A 14493-nucleotide genomic window follows, 5' to 3' on the forward strand; every position below is an offset into this window, starting at 1 on the left:
TCATTGACCTCTGCCCTCCCTAATTTGTTAATACATGAACTCAAAGATATAAATTTTCCCCTGAGTATTGCTTTGGCTGCATCCTATAGATTTTGAAGGGATGTTTCATCATTGTCATTTTCTTCAATTAAATTATTGATTATTTCTATGATTTGTTCTCTAACCGATTTTGGAGAATCATATTATTTAATTTCCAATTATTTTTTGATTTGGCTCTCCATGTATCCTTACTGACCATTATTTTTATTGCTTTATGATCTGAAAAGCTTGCATTTATTATTTCTGCTTTTCTGCATTTGTTTGCCATGTTTTTATGACCTACTACATGGTTAATCTTTGTGAATGTGCTATGTGCTGCTGAAAACAAGATGTATTCCTTTTTGTCTCTATTTTTCTCCATATATCTATTAACTAATTTTTCCAAGATTTCATCCACCTCTTTTACCTCTTTCTTATTTTATTTTTTTTATTTGATTTATCTAAATTTGATAGTGGTAGGTTCACGTCTCCCACTAGTATAGTTTTACTATCTATTTCTTCCTTCAATTCCACTAGTTTCTCCTTTAGAAATTTGCATGCTACACCATTTGGTGCATACATGTTGATTACTGATATTTCCTCATTGTCTCTACTCCCTTTTATCAGGATGTATTTACCTCCCCTATCCCTTTTAATCAGATCTATTTTTACTTTGGTTTTGTCAGATATCATGATTGGAACTCCCGCCATCTTTCTATGAGTTGAGGCCCAATAGGTCTTGCTCCAACCTTTAATTCTAACCTTGTGAGTATCTATCTGCCTCAGGTGTGTTTCTTTTAGACAACATACCCATATAGTAGGATTTTGGATTCTAATCTACTCTCTTATTTGTTTATGTTTTATGGGTGAGTTCATACCATTCATGTTCAAAGTTATGATTGTCATTTGTGAATTCCCCAGAATTTTGATATCTTCTCCTAGTTCTTTCCTTCCTTATTTTGCTATAGCCTTTTAAACCAGTGGCTTACTTTTAATCAATCCCCCTAATCCCCTCCCTTAATATGCTTCCCTTTCTGGTCCCTCCATTTTTGTTCCCTTCTTGTTTTTTTAGGTTCTGTTAAGTTCCCTCCCCTCTATCCTTCCTTCCCTTTTTGTACTCCCTCCCCCCAACCCCCTTAGTTTTCCCTTCTCACTTACCCTGTAGAATAAGATAGAATTCAAGATCTCAATGGATCTAGATGCTCTTCCCTCTCAGAATTGATTTCACTGAGAATAAGGTTTAAGTATTACATATTAGCACTCTTTTCCTCTCCCTCTTATAATAGTATTCTTCCCCTCCCCTTCCCATGTGTATCTTTGTGTGATAAAGATTATCCCATTTATTTTATTTCTTCAAGTATCTCTTGGTGCCAACTTCAATTCCCCCCACCCTTTTTCTTTTTTTGCATATCATCTTATAGCTCTTAATGCCCCAATCTCTTCCTGTGAGTGATCCTTCTAATTATTATAATAATGAATACAATTTTTGAGAGTTACAAATAATTTCCCCCATATATTAATATATAGAATTTGATCTATTTGTAGCCCCTAAAGAAGAGAGTTTGAATAAAAAAACATTTTCCCCTTTTCCCTCTCTTTCTTATTTACCTTTTCATGTTTCTCTTGATCTTTGTGTTTGGATATCAAACTTTCCACTTAGTTCTGGTCTTTTCTTTACAAATACTTGGAAATCTTTTATTTTGTTGAGTGCCCATACTTTCCCATGGAAATATATAGTCAGTTTTGATCGATAGGTGATTCTTGGTTGAAGACCCAATTCTCTTGCCTTTCTGAATGTTATGTTCTAGGCCTTGCGGTCCTTTAGTGTAGAAACTGCCAGGTCTTGTGTGATCCTGATTGGTGCTCCTTGATATCTGAATTGTCTCTTTTTGGCTTCTTGTAGAATTTTCTCCTTAGCTTGAAAACTCTGGAATTTGACAATTACATTCCTGGGAGTTGTCTTTTGGGGATTTAGTGTAAAGGGTGTTCTATGAACTCTTTCAATGCCTATTTTGCCCCCTTGTTCAAGTACATCAGGGCAGTTTTCTTGGATGATTTCTTGTAGTATGATGTCAAGATTTCTGTTTATTTCTGGCTTTTCAGGTAGACCAATGATTCTCAGATTGTCTCATCATGACCTGTTTTCGTAATCTGTCACCTTGTCAGTGAGATATTTTATATTTTCTTCTATTTTGTCAGTCTTTTGATTTTGCTTTATTAATTATTGCTGTTTTGTAAGATTATTGGTTCTCCCAAATATGGTCCTTAAGGCCTGGTTTTCTGTTTTAATCTTTTGGCTTTCTGCTTTAATCTTTTGATTTTCTGCTATAATCTTTTGAATTTCCTTTTTGATTTGGTCTATCCTGCTTTTTGTCACTTTCAGCTGTTTCTCCACTTGGGAATTCTCATCCCTCAAACTGTTATTTTCTCTTTGAACTATTTCCCACTTTTCTTGCCAGAAGGCTTCCATCTTTTTGATAAGCTCCAATTTAAATTATTCAAGAGCTTGTGGACAATTTCCATTTTTTTTGCAGGTTTTGGCTTTGTTTGAATTTCATCCTCTATTTCCTCTGTTAGCCTGGGTTTTTCCTCCATAAAAAATTTTGACGGTCAATGCCTTCTTTTTGTTTTTTGTTTTTTTGGTGGTGGAGGGAGGTTGTGGCTCTTGGGCAGAATTTGCCATCACTGTGGAGGTTTTTCCTTCCCTTTTTAGTCAGAGATCTGAGTGAGATGGGAAGGCTCTCTGTGTTTGGAGTGAAGGAGCAAGGATTTTGCCTGAGGCAAGCTCTCGAATCTCAGCAGTTTCTGCTATTTGCTGCCCTTCTCTGCACCTCCTTCCTGAGAGCACCATGGTCTGCATTCCCCAGCCCACTGGGGTTTCATGTGTAGCTGCTCTCAGGGATAGGTCCTAGTCAACTCCCTAGGACCTAGAGGTTCCCCTTGCTCACTCCAGAGGTGCCCCTCGCTCACTCCCTGATTCTAGCATGCACTGGCTCTGACTTTGTCTCCGTAGATGGGGTGGGGGAGGTAGATCAGCTCATGTTTGAGTAGGAGCTTTTTCACCCCCTTATAGTGTGGAAATGCCCAAATCCCACATACCTTCAATGCTGCACCCTACTGTAGAGGCCCTTCCTTCTTATGAATTTGGGTTTTTTGGTCTTTTGAGGTAGTCTATGTCAGTGGTTGCTGAGGAGAGGAAGTGTCCCACATCTAGACTGCCACCATGCTTACCCGGAAGATTCACAATTTTTTTTTTTTAAGTTAAGGGAGAGGAAGAGAAAAACATTTAGTAAAACAAATCAAGATGTTGAAAAGATCCAACTTCATATGGCATATTCCATACCTATGGATTTCTTTACCTCTGCAATAAAGTTAGGGAGAAAGGAAATGTTTTCTCATATCTTTTTTTAGGGGTCAATTTTGTTCTATATAATTTCACAATATTTTGTTTCATTCATTTTGTAGTAGTTGTTCTTTTTCTTTATACTGTTGTTGCCATAGTGTCTGGGTTCTGAGTCAGAGACTCTTTTTTTACACATTCTTGGTCCTCAGGAATCCCTATGAATGTCTTTCTTTTAACAAAATTTGGTTAAGAGAAAAGTGAAACAATGATTCTCTTCCTGTCAACATGACCTTTAGCCTTTGTCACATGGAGATGAGTAGGGATGGGTAGTTTGATGGAACCCCTCTTAATTAGCTACTTACCAATTTGAAATGTCTTAGGAGTATCTATATTAAAGATTCCCTTTTGGAGACTGGGGTAGGGAAAGAGAAAGGAAGAAAGAGAGGAATGGAGGGAAGAAATCTGCTTTTCCAAAATCCAGGGTACAAGTCAGATATGTTCAACTTCCCTCTCCTTTATTATCATATATTATAGGATTTCTTCCAGAATAGGACTTCCTCCCAGAATACCATAATTTCCATCTTAGTTAGTGAGATTCAGATGCAGAATAAAATTTTCCCTTATTGGTCCCTACATCTTTTGAAGAATGAAATTGTCACTAAGGCTAATTTATAAGTTATTAGCTGCTCTGCTTTTGGCAGAGAGAGAGCTCCAGCAGATGTCTTGATAATTCCTTCCACTATGCCGCATTGCTTCCCTTTCAGCAACCAAAGGGATGACAAATTCATTTTAAAGTACTTAACAGACTCTCAGCAAAACTACCTTTTGACCCTTTACTAGTCATTTACTTTAGAACTATGGCATTGTAATGGATGCATAAGACAGCTGACAGCTTCTTCTCTGTATAAGGAGAAAATTAAGTTTTGCTTTTGCAAGTATTGACAAGACTGTGCATTTAGGTCTCCATATCCTCCATCCTGACAGCCACAAATATTTTTCTATTCATCAAACATAGACATTTTGATGGATGAAATCCCAAGTTAAAGGGAATAATACAGTATTCCTGTAATTTAGAGAAAATTAGTCAATATTCCAAAATTATAGTTATTTCTCTTCAGCATATATATAGGACAATGATCTGCACAAAGTGGGCTTTTAATGTAGGTTTATTGAATTATTGAATTGAACTGACTACAAAGGAAAAAGGAACACATTCCTTTAGTTAATTTTAACTTTGTTGGCAAAAACAAAAGCTATATCATTTTTACTCTTGTATCTCCCTTCAGTGTCTGCAACAGTAATTTGCATATTATAATAAAATGCCTATTGAATGAATTGATGCATGACTAGATGGAAGGGAACAGACTTTGGCAAAAGGTTGAGGTCCAAGTAGTTGAATGACTATACACCTCTAAAGGGACTGGAATTTGAGCAGGGGCCTGTGGAGAAGAGAAAAAGGAACAAAGATCTCTTGAAAAGATCCAACTTGCTTTTGAACCTAAACTTGACAATGGCAGGGCCTTTATCATTAGAATCCCCATTTCTGAACATTGATGGAAATTCAGCCACCAGTGTTATTTGAATTGCCCAGTGAGGGACATTTAGATGGCTCAGTAGAGAGAGAGGCAGACCTGGAAATGTTCCTGAGTTCAAATTTGAATTCATACATTTCCTAGCTGTATGACCCTGGGCAAATCACTTAATCTCAATTGCTAACCCTTATCACTCTCAGTATCAATTCTAAGACATAAAGTGAAGGTTTAAAAGAAAAAAAAAAGAATTGCCCAGAGAATGCCTGGGTAAACTCTGCAAAGTGATTCAGGTAGTGAGTTACAGCCCTGTCACAGGTTGATAACTCTGGGTCCATCTAAGATAAAGATCTGAGAGCCCTCATCAGAGGTTGAGATCTCACAGTCTGTCTGAGAATGGGTCTGAGTACCCTCGCCTTCACCTTCTTTTAGCTTCTAATAACAAAATTGCTGATCGTTCCATTAACCCTGGATGATTACCCCAACCATTATCTTACCAGGTGCAGTATCTACATTCTTGTCACACTTTCCCATGGACTTTTCTCATGGCTAATTGTTTTTACTTTCTGTGGTTTTTACCTTTAAAAGTTGTAACCAACTTGCAATAAACCTGTACTCATTCTGATAACAGCAGGTGAGACCCTTCTGACTCTGTTATCTTTTGATTCTTATCTTTCTCCTGGTCCTTACCTACAGGTGAGGTTCCTCTAATTTCAACCTTTGTATTCCTTTATTATTTTCCCTCACTCTTACCTGGGGAACTCTGGTCCTAGATCTACCCCCCTCAGGGCTTTTACACAGCCCTTGTTCTCTATAGTTTAAGTAAAATCAGTAAATCAGTGAGAATTTATTAAAGCACCTACTATTTGCTAGGAAATATGCTGGGGATACAAAGACAAAAATGAAACATCTCTTATCCTCAAGGAACATTTTATCCAGGGAGACAATGTATATATATATATAAATATAACATCAACTTCAATGGCTTCCCCCTCAGATACTTTGGAATGCTATTCTATCTTTAAGAGAAACAATAGAATGTTACACTATGGCCAGTTTAACTGCAATTTTGGAAATACTTTGAAAAGCAAAGTCTGAAAAGAATTAGAGAAGACAGAAAAAGAAGTTAAAGAAATCTTTTCTGGAGAGAATTGACTTAATTTGCAAGGAAAAACAAAGATAGGGAAACAATCTTCATAAAAACCTCCGACAAAGATTTAAGTACTCAAATTTACAAAGAGCTAAATCAATTATACAAAAAATCAAGCCATTCTCCAATTGATAAATGGGCAAGGGACATGAACAGGCAGTTCTCAGCCAAAGAAATCAAAACTATTAGTAAGCACATGAAAAAGTGTTCTACATCTCTTATAATCAGAGAGATGCTAATCAAAACAACTCTGAGGTATCACCTCACACCTAGCAGATTGGCTAACATAACAGCTATGGAAAGTAATGAATGCTGGAGGGGATGTGGCAAAGTAGGGACACTAATTCATTGCTGGTGGAGTTGTGAATTGATCCAACCATTCTGGAGGGCAATTTGGAACTATGCCCAAAGGGCGATAAAAGACTGTCTGCCCTTTGATCCAGCTATAGCACTGCTGGGTTTGTACCCCAAAGAGATAATAAGGAAAAAGACTTGTACAAGAATATTCATAGCTGTACTCTTTGTGGTAACCAAAAATTGGAAAATGAGGGGATGTCCTTCAATTGGGGAATTGTTGAACAAATTGTGGTATATGTTGGTGATGGAATATTATTGTGCTAAAAGGAATAATAAAGTGGAGGAATTCCATGGAGACTGGAACAAGCTCCAGGAAGTGATGCAGAGTGAAAGGAGCAGAAACAGGAAAACATTGTACACAGAGACTGATACATTGTGGTACAATCGAAGGTGATGGACTTCTCCATTAGTGTCAATGCAATGTCCCTGAACAATCTGCAGGGATCTAAAAAACACTATCCACAAGCAGAAGATAAACTGTGGGAGTAAAAACACCAAGGAAAAGCAACTGCTTGACTACAGGGGTGGAGGGGATATGACTGAAGAGAGACTCTGAATGAACACTCTAATGCAAATACCAACAACATGGAAATGGGTTTGAATCAAGAACACATGTGATACCCAGTGGAATCGCGTGTGGGCTATGGGAGAGGTGGTGGGAGGGTGGGGAGGGAAGAAAAGAAAATTATCTTTGTTTCCAATGAATAATGTTTGGAAATGACCAAATAAAAATTTTTTAAAAAAATTAAAAAAATAAAAAGGAAGAAACTGAAAAAAAACAAAGATAATTCTTGAGAAGAGATTTTAATTGTTATTCTGAGTGAAGTGAATATTCGGGCTGTTCCAGAAGTGAGGAGAAGTCTATAGAATGGTGACTCAGACTGTGGTCTTTCTCAAAGTGGAAACAATTGTAACAGTTGTAAATAAATGCTTATGTTGCTGTTATTTTTTTTTACTCTTACCTTTTGTCTTAGAATCAATAGTAAGTATTGGTTGCAAGGCAGAAGAGAGGTAAAAGACAAGCAATTGGGATTAATTGACTTGCCCAGGGTCCTAAACTGTTATTTTTTATTACAAGGTTCATAAATTACATATCCAGTAACTTTGATCTTTGTTTAGTTCTAAGTAAGAATAAGAGTTTTGATAGAAAGAAATGAGCAACTGCTTATGGGAAAAGAGGTTTCTCCAGTATTAAATATTTAATTTTGTTAAGTTCTAACTTCATGTCAGTATCAATTTTAAGACAAAGAATTAGGTAACTTTCCCAAGGAAACATAGTTAGGAATTATCTGAGTCCAGATTTTAATCTGAGCCCTCCCAACTCCTAGTCTGGTACCCTTTCCACTGTTCTACCTAACTACCTCACTATTTAATTTTGAAGGAAGTGAGGCAGACATTGAATTAATTGATTAATGAGAGAGATTGCAATTTCAGTAATTAATAAAATATCCAAATAAATTCTGATATTACCTTATAAAATGTATGCTGAGAATCAATATGGCAATTACAATAGAAATAACAGTGACCTCTTGTAGACTACATGTATGACTGATCCACAAAACCCTATTACATAAGAATATACAAAATACACACAAAATGAATACAAAAAAGTTTGAGAGAGGAATCAGTCATAGGGTGGACCAGGAAAGGCTTCATGTAGAAGGTAATGCTTGAGCTGAGTCTTGAAGGAATTCTGTGAAATAGAGTTGAGGAGGGAGCACATTCCACACTACATTGGAGGAAAGACTATACATGCTTTCTTGGACCGACGTATTAATATCCTATTGACTATTAAACCAACAATGAATGTCCAGCATCATGTTGACACAATCATATAATCACTGTATTTATGTAATGTCTATATTTGCTTGTTCATCAATGTGTTATATATTTCAATAGAATGCAATCTCCTTGAAGGCAGGAACAATCTCATTTTTGTATTTCCAGTACTTTACACAGTAGCTAGGTCATAGTAAGGGAAAGGGAAGGGGAAAGGAAAGATAATGAGCATTTATAAAGTACTTAGTGCAGAGCTTAGCACATAGAAGATGCTTAATAGGTGCTTATTCTGGGGCAGTGAAGTGTTCAGTAAATAGAGAGCCAGGTCTGGAAATGGGAGATCCTGGGTTCAAATTTAGCCTCAGATACTTTCTAGCTATATGACCCTGAACAAGTCACTGGACCCCAATTGCCTCGCTCTTCTCTCTCTTTTGTCTTAGAACTGATATTAGTATCAATTCTAAGATAGAAGGTAAGGGTTTAAAAAATCTGTGCTTGTCCCTTTCCTTTTCTTACCATGTACCAGGTACTATGATAAGTGTTTTGTTTTTACAAATATTATCTCATTTGATCTCAACAACCCTATGAGGTAGGTTCTGTTATTATCTCCACTTTAAAATTGAGGAAACTGAGGCAAATGAGTTAAATGATTTGCCTAGGGTCACCTAGATAGTAAATGTCTGAGGTTGTCTTTGAACTCTAGGCCCAGTGCTCTTTCCACTCTCCCTCTCTTCCTCCCCCCCACTCTCCTTTCTCCCTCTTCCTCTCTTTCTCTCTTCCTTCTTCTTCCTCTCTCTTTATCTCTCTCTCTTCCCCCTCTCCCTCTCTCCCATTTCTTCGCTCCCATCTCTTTCTCCCTCTCCCTCCCCCTTCCCCCTTCCTCTTTCTCTGTCTCTCTTTCTTTCTCCCTCTCCCTCAAATCTTCCTCTCCCCCTTCTGCCTCCTCTCTCCCTCCTTCCCTCCCTCCCAATTTCTGTTTGTCTAAATTGTAGAATCAATGCCTGGCACCTAGTAGGTACTTAATAAATGTTTGGTGATAAGATTGATACATGTTTCAGATGATTCAGAAGAGCCTCAATTACAAGAAGAGAAAAATCTGTTTTCAATAACGTTTACGAAGGGAATAACCTTTCTTAGATCTTGTGTCCTGATTTTGTGTTTGGAATATCTGGTCACTGTATATATAAATGTTTATGCTGTGGTTCAGTGAAGGAGTATGGGTATTTTGTAAACATGGTAGTGAGGGAGCTGCATGTTTATACAAAGCAGAGTTGTGGTGACAAAGTTGCTGCCTTGGGAAGGCTTCCTGGAGGCAGTGAGATCTTTAAGTACCCTCTTTAGAAGTTTATAAATATTTTTAAGATTAGGTTCCACTTTTCACCAGCCCTTTATTTTAAGAACTTTCTTTTCCTTGGCACTGTTTTGGCTTCTTGATATGTTCCAGGCATTATGACCACTTTGATTTATGCTGTTTTTATTTATACCGGTGGTTGTCAACCTTTCTAATGCCGTGACCCCGCAATACAGTTCCTCATGTTGCGGTGACCCCAAACCAAAAAATTATTTTGGTGCTACTTTAAAACTGTCATTTTGCTACAGTTATGATTCGGAATGCAAATACCTGATATGCATTATGTATTCTCATTGCTACAAATTGAGAACCGCTGATTTATACAGTGTCCCAGATTTAGTGGCAATGGGCAGTTTATAAACACTACCTGGAGAAACTCAGTTATTATCCCATCCTGTCAAGATGTCATTTGAAGATGACAAATATATTTTCTAAATCATTTGAAGTTCTTGCCTTTCTGGTGTGTCTCTCAAGTCCTGTTTAGCCCAGCAGTACACATTTTTTTCTGCCAACAAAACCTTGATGTTACTGTTGCTTCCTCTATTCCTTCATGCTCTCACCTCCCATAAAGTCTAAGACAAAATGACTAGCGGGTCAAAAAATGTAAAAGGGAGGAGGGCAACTAGGTGGCTCAATTGACTGATATCCAGGTTTAGAGATGGGAGATCCTGAGTTCAAATTTGGCCTCAGACACTTCCTTGTTGTATGACAGTGAACAAATCAGTGGACCCCCATTACCTACATCTTACCACTCTTCTGCCTTGGAATCAATATATAGTATTGATTCAAAGATGGAAGGTAAGGGTTTAAAAAAATATTGAAGGGAGAATGTAATAACAAAGTGTACAAAACTTAATTTCTGGAAAGCTAAATCTACCCAAACTATTTTTACGAAATTACATTTAGTATTATTATATGGCAGCAGATGTCAAGTGAGTACCAGTTATTCTGCCTAGTTAGAAAGCTTTGGGGACAGAGAAAGGACTATTGTAAACCTCTAGCAGTTAGCTTTCCTTTGCTAAGGAAAGTTTTTTGAGGAAGTTTTTTGAGATTCGGATCTGTGATTTCATTGGCATAGGAAGTGATTGTGGAAATTCTCCCATATGAGAATAAAGCTGCTATTTCTATGCCTTCCCTACTAAAAAGAGTGACACAGGGTCCCAAGCATACTCTTACCCTCCCCCCAGAGGGTAACATGGGCTCCAAGAACCTGCTGCTTGACTTTTCCCCTCTCCCCCAGAGATGCACAGAAAGAGTTAGTTAACAGCTGTATATGTTGCTGAAATGGAAGCAGGGAGTCTATTCCAAAGTTCAGGTTAGGCTCAGTGCAGCTTCAGGACAAGATATGGAAGACAGATTCTATATGCATCCATTGGCATAATGAGTGAGAGTTGGACTTTAGTGGTTTTCAAACCCTATCGAGGGTTAGAAAAATCTGCTCAGGGTAGGCAATATGCCAGCCCTATGTGAATACAATGTTATGTATTGGCTTTCCCCCCAGTACTTTTACAGAGTAACCACTTAAATACTTGAATGAATGAATGAATGTTATGAAGCATAAATACAGAGGGTCCAATTAAATGTGCATCCAGATTTTATGGCCATATTTCTTTCTCTGTGAAGGTTTTATCTCTGTCTTAATCATAACGGAGCTGGCATGCTAATGCCTTTGCTGAATTGTTTTTTTTTTAATTCTTACCTTCTGCATCGTATCAGTTCTCAGATAGAAGAGTGTCAAGGACTAGGTAATCCAGATTAAGTGATTTGCTCAGGGTCATACAGCAAGGAAGTATCTGAGGTCATATTTGAGTCCAGGTTCTCTCAACTTAAGGCCTAGTGATTTGAACTGATATATCCAGAAGTCAGGAAAGAAAAAGTGCCAATTCCCATGGTGTAAGAGTAATTTTAGGGTTGTGACTTAATCTAAATTAATTTTGTTGCCAGAGAATATCCCAAATAAAATACCCAAGACAGTTTGGAAATTTTATGATGGTTTAATTAATATAGAGGGAAGGAATTAAGGAGAAGAGAGAGGGAGATGGTATAGGATTTCTCCCACCTGGCCTTTGCCAGGGGGAGTTCAAAGACCTCCACCATGAAGTCTTTGAAGAAGATTAGAAACTTTCCTAAGAGGAAAGTGTTTGGAAGGTAAAGGAGAAAAGAATCAGCCTAAATTCTGAGAGAGCTCAGTGAAGATGCTTCACCTGAACTAGGCTACTAAGCTTCTCTCAGTATTGTATCAAGGAAACTCACCGCCAAATAGGACAATAGCTGCTGCCACACCACGATGCCAAAACACTCAGCAAGCTGCTGCCAGAGCCACCTCTCCATGAAAAGAGGCCGAGAGAGAAAGCGATGTGAAATATATAGCCCGTTTTTACATCACTTTCCTGCGCATCACATGTACCAAAGGTAGCTTAAGCTTGACTTAGGACAGCCCAGAGGTCTGTCAGTTTTTCTGATTTGTCATTTGCTAGCACATGTCTGTCATAGGCCATCCTTCTCAATACTTAATCCTTAAGTAGGGGTGTATACATTCCTGTTTTGTTAGACTAAGTAGGGTGGAGTAAATCTAAAGTTCACAATGGTAATCATAACCCACACCATTAGGGGTTTATTGTGCAGACGGACACCATAACCTTTCTGCTAAGGTCTGAAAAGATGATGTTCAGGTATAGAAATGGATTTTAAAACTGACTGTACAAGTGTTACCTATCAGTTATGAATAAATAACTCTGGAGAGTATTCTAAAATAAGTTATATTCCATTCAAACAACCCAGCCATGAAGGAAAGGTCATTTTTGTGCTAATAAGGAGACAAATGTCTTGTTGAAAATAATGTTTCTGTTATCTATTCTTCAACAGTGGGGATGTGTCTGGATTGGAGAAACCTACTAATTATGATAGCCTCATCCAAAGAAAAGAAACAGTGAGTGCCAGAAAAAAAATAGATTTACTAACATAAATCTGGGAAAAATCAATGATTATATAATTAAATGAAACTGCTTTTTAAAAACCATGTAATGTGTTTGATGTCCTGGGAGCATTTATAGGTTACCACTGCATTTGTGCTTTCATTAATAGCTTACTGGGGACAGCAAGGTGGCTTAGTGGAGGGTCAGGTAAATGATTCAGTGCATAGAGAGCCAGGACCTAGGTTCAAATCTGGTCTCAGATACTTCCTAGCTGTGTGACCCTGAGCGAGTCTCTTAACCTCAGTTACCTAGCCCTTACCTTTCTATTTAGTATAGTTTCTAAGGCTGAAGAGTTAGGATTAAAAAAAAAAAAGAACTTAACTATTGTGTTCCTTTAAATCTAATGGAATTGCCAGAAGGAACATATAAGCAATGATAGGTTTAAAAGAAAATACCTCTACAATATTCTTCCTTCCTGTTCATGATTGCTGTAAAGTGTGAGTTATTATTCATGTTGCATATTATTGTAGATTTAAAACTTGAAGAGATGATGCAGATCACCTACTCCAACCACTTCATTTTACACATGAAGAAAAAACTATTAATAGCAGGTTAAATTTTGCCCAGGGAGCCCCAAGATACTACAGTATTTTTATTATGTTTCATCAATGAATATTCTTGAATAAACAGATGTTTAATAAATAGATCCTAAATACAGGATGAGAGCAGCTAAGTGGCACAGTGGATTGGGTGCAAGGCCTAAAATAAAAAATAATTATTTTTATGAATTCAAATCCAGACTCTTAGTAGTTATGTAATGCTGGTCAAATCACTTAACCTGATTTGATTTGCCTCAGTTTCTTCATTTGAATGAGCTGGTCATGGAAATGGTAAGGCATTCTAGTATTTTTGCCAAGAAAATCCCAAATGGGGTCACGACTGAAATAACTAGATAACAGTACTGTTCTAGGCTCTGTGAGGGATAAAATTTAAGTAGAAGATGTTGAGTCCCTGACTCTATGTATTATGGATTCAGTATTAGAAGGGACAGGGAAGATCATCTAGTCCAGTCCCCTCATTTATATATGAGAGGTTGGGCCCAGAAAGATTACAACTAGTTGCCAAAAGAGTATTGGAACCCAGGTCCTTAGACTCCAAATCTAGTATTTTTCCTGTAGCCTTTTTCTATATTCTATAGGTTTTCTTTATTCAGACTACCTCTCAGATAATATATTTATGAAATAATTAGAAAACACAAGAAGACAACATGGAGACTAAAAAAAGTTCTAAATACAACAAGAAAAAAGAAATTATCACTGATTTGGAATAGTCGGAGAATGCCAGAGAGAGGAGGTATACCTCAAACTGGAAGAAGGACAAGTAGACTTCACATTAGCAGAAAGGAGGACAGTCCATGTTGGAAGTGGGGGAAAGGGGCAGAAAGCATGAGCAAAATTTTGGAAGTGAAAATCAACATGTGAGAACCTGAAAATACTGTTAGTGATGGAGACAAGACAGGGTAGTTAGAGAGGCCAGAACAGAATGGAGGAGACCTTACAAGCCAGAATTAGAGATTGGGATTTAATTCATTGACAACAAGAGGTCATTGTAGGATATGTGGGAGATAAATATAGATATCCCTTCCACATCATGACTTTCCAATTGTGGATTGACATAAGAAATTAAATGGGAACTTTTAGGGAGTTATGCAGAAGCAGCAGATGACATGCAAAGGCCAGCAGATGACACAGAAAGAGTCTAGAAATTTAGAGATGCGTAAAATATACGTATAGTATTATATAATATTAATATAGCTTATCTTTTAATACCATAAATATACACAATTTTTAAAAGTTAAAATTAGTAAAAAGTTAAAATTTGTGAAAAGAAGACAAAATCTAGGAAAATTTTATGCAGATTTTCTAAATTGTGGTGGCACTGTGCCCCTAATCCCTAGAGTGTGGAAGGGATACCTGTAATTTGGTGAAATTGCCATGTTGGAGAGTGTCATCTGTAGCATGTGCAGGAGGGATTGGATGGAGGCAGAGTGA

At 37.3% G+C, this 14493-nt stretch overlaps 1 protein-coding gene across 1 annotated transcript in view; it reads left to right on the plus strand.

Annotated features, from left to right (window-relative positions):
- RFX8 (regulatory factor X8) overlaps window positions 1-14493 on the plus strand; it is a 140981-nt gene that overhangs the window by 59754 nt on the left and 66734 nt on the right. The window contains exon 5 of the mRNA XM_007501155.3: window positions 12393-12456. Within this exon, the coding sequence (XP_007501217.1) occupies window positions 12393-12456 (64 nt within the window). The remainder of the gene's footprint in view (window positions 1-12392; window positions 12457-14493) is intronic.

The sequence above is a fragment of the Monodelphis domestica genome, chromosome 8 (genome assembly GCF_027887165.1).
Source record: "Monodelphis domestica isolate mMonDom1 chromosome 8, mMonDom1.pri, whole genome shotgun sequence".
Classification (NCBI taxonomy): Eukaryota; Metazoa; Chordata; class Mammalia; order Didelphimorphia; family Didelphidae; genus Monodelphis; species Monodelphis domestica.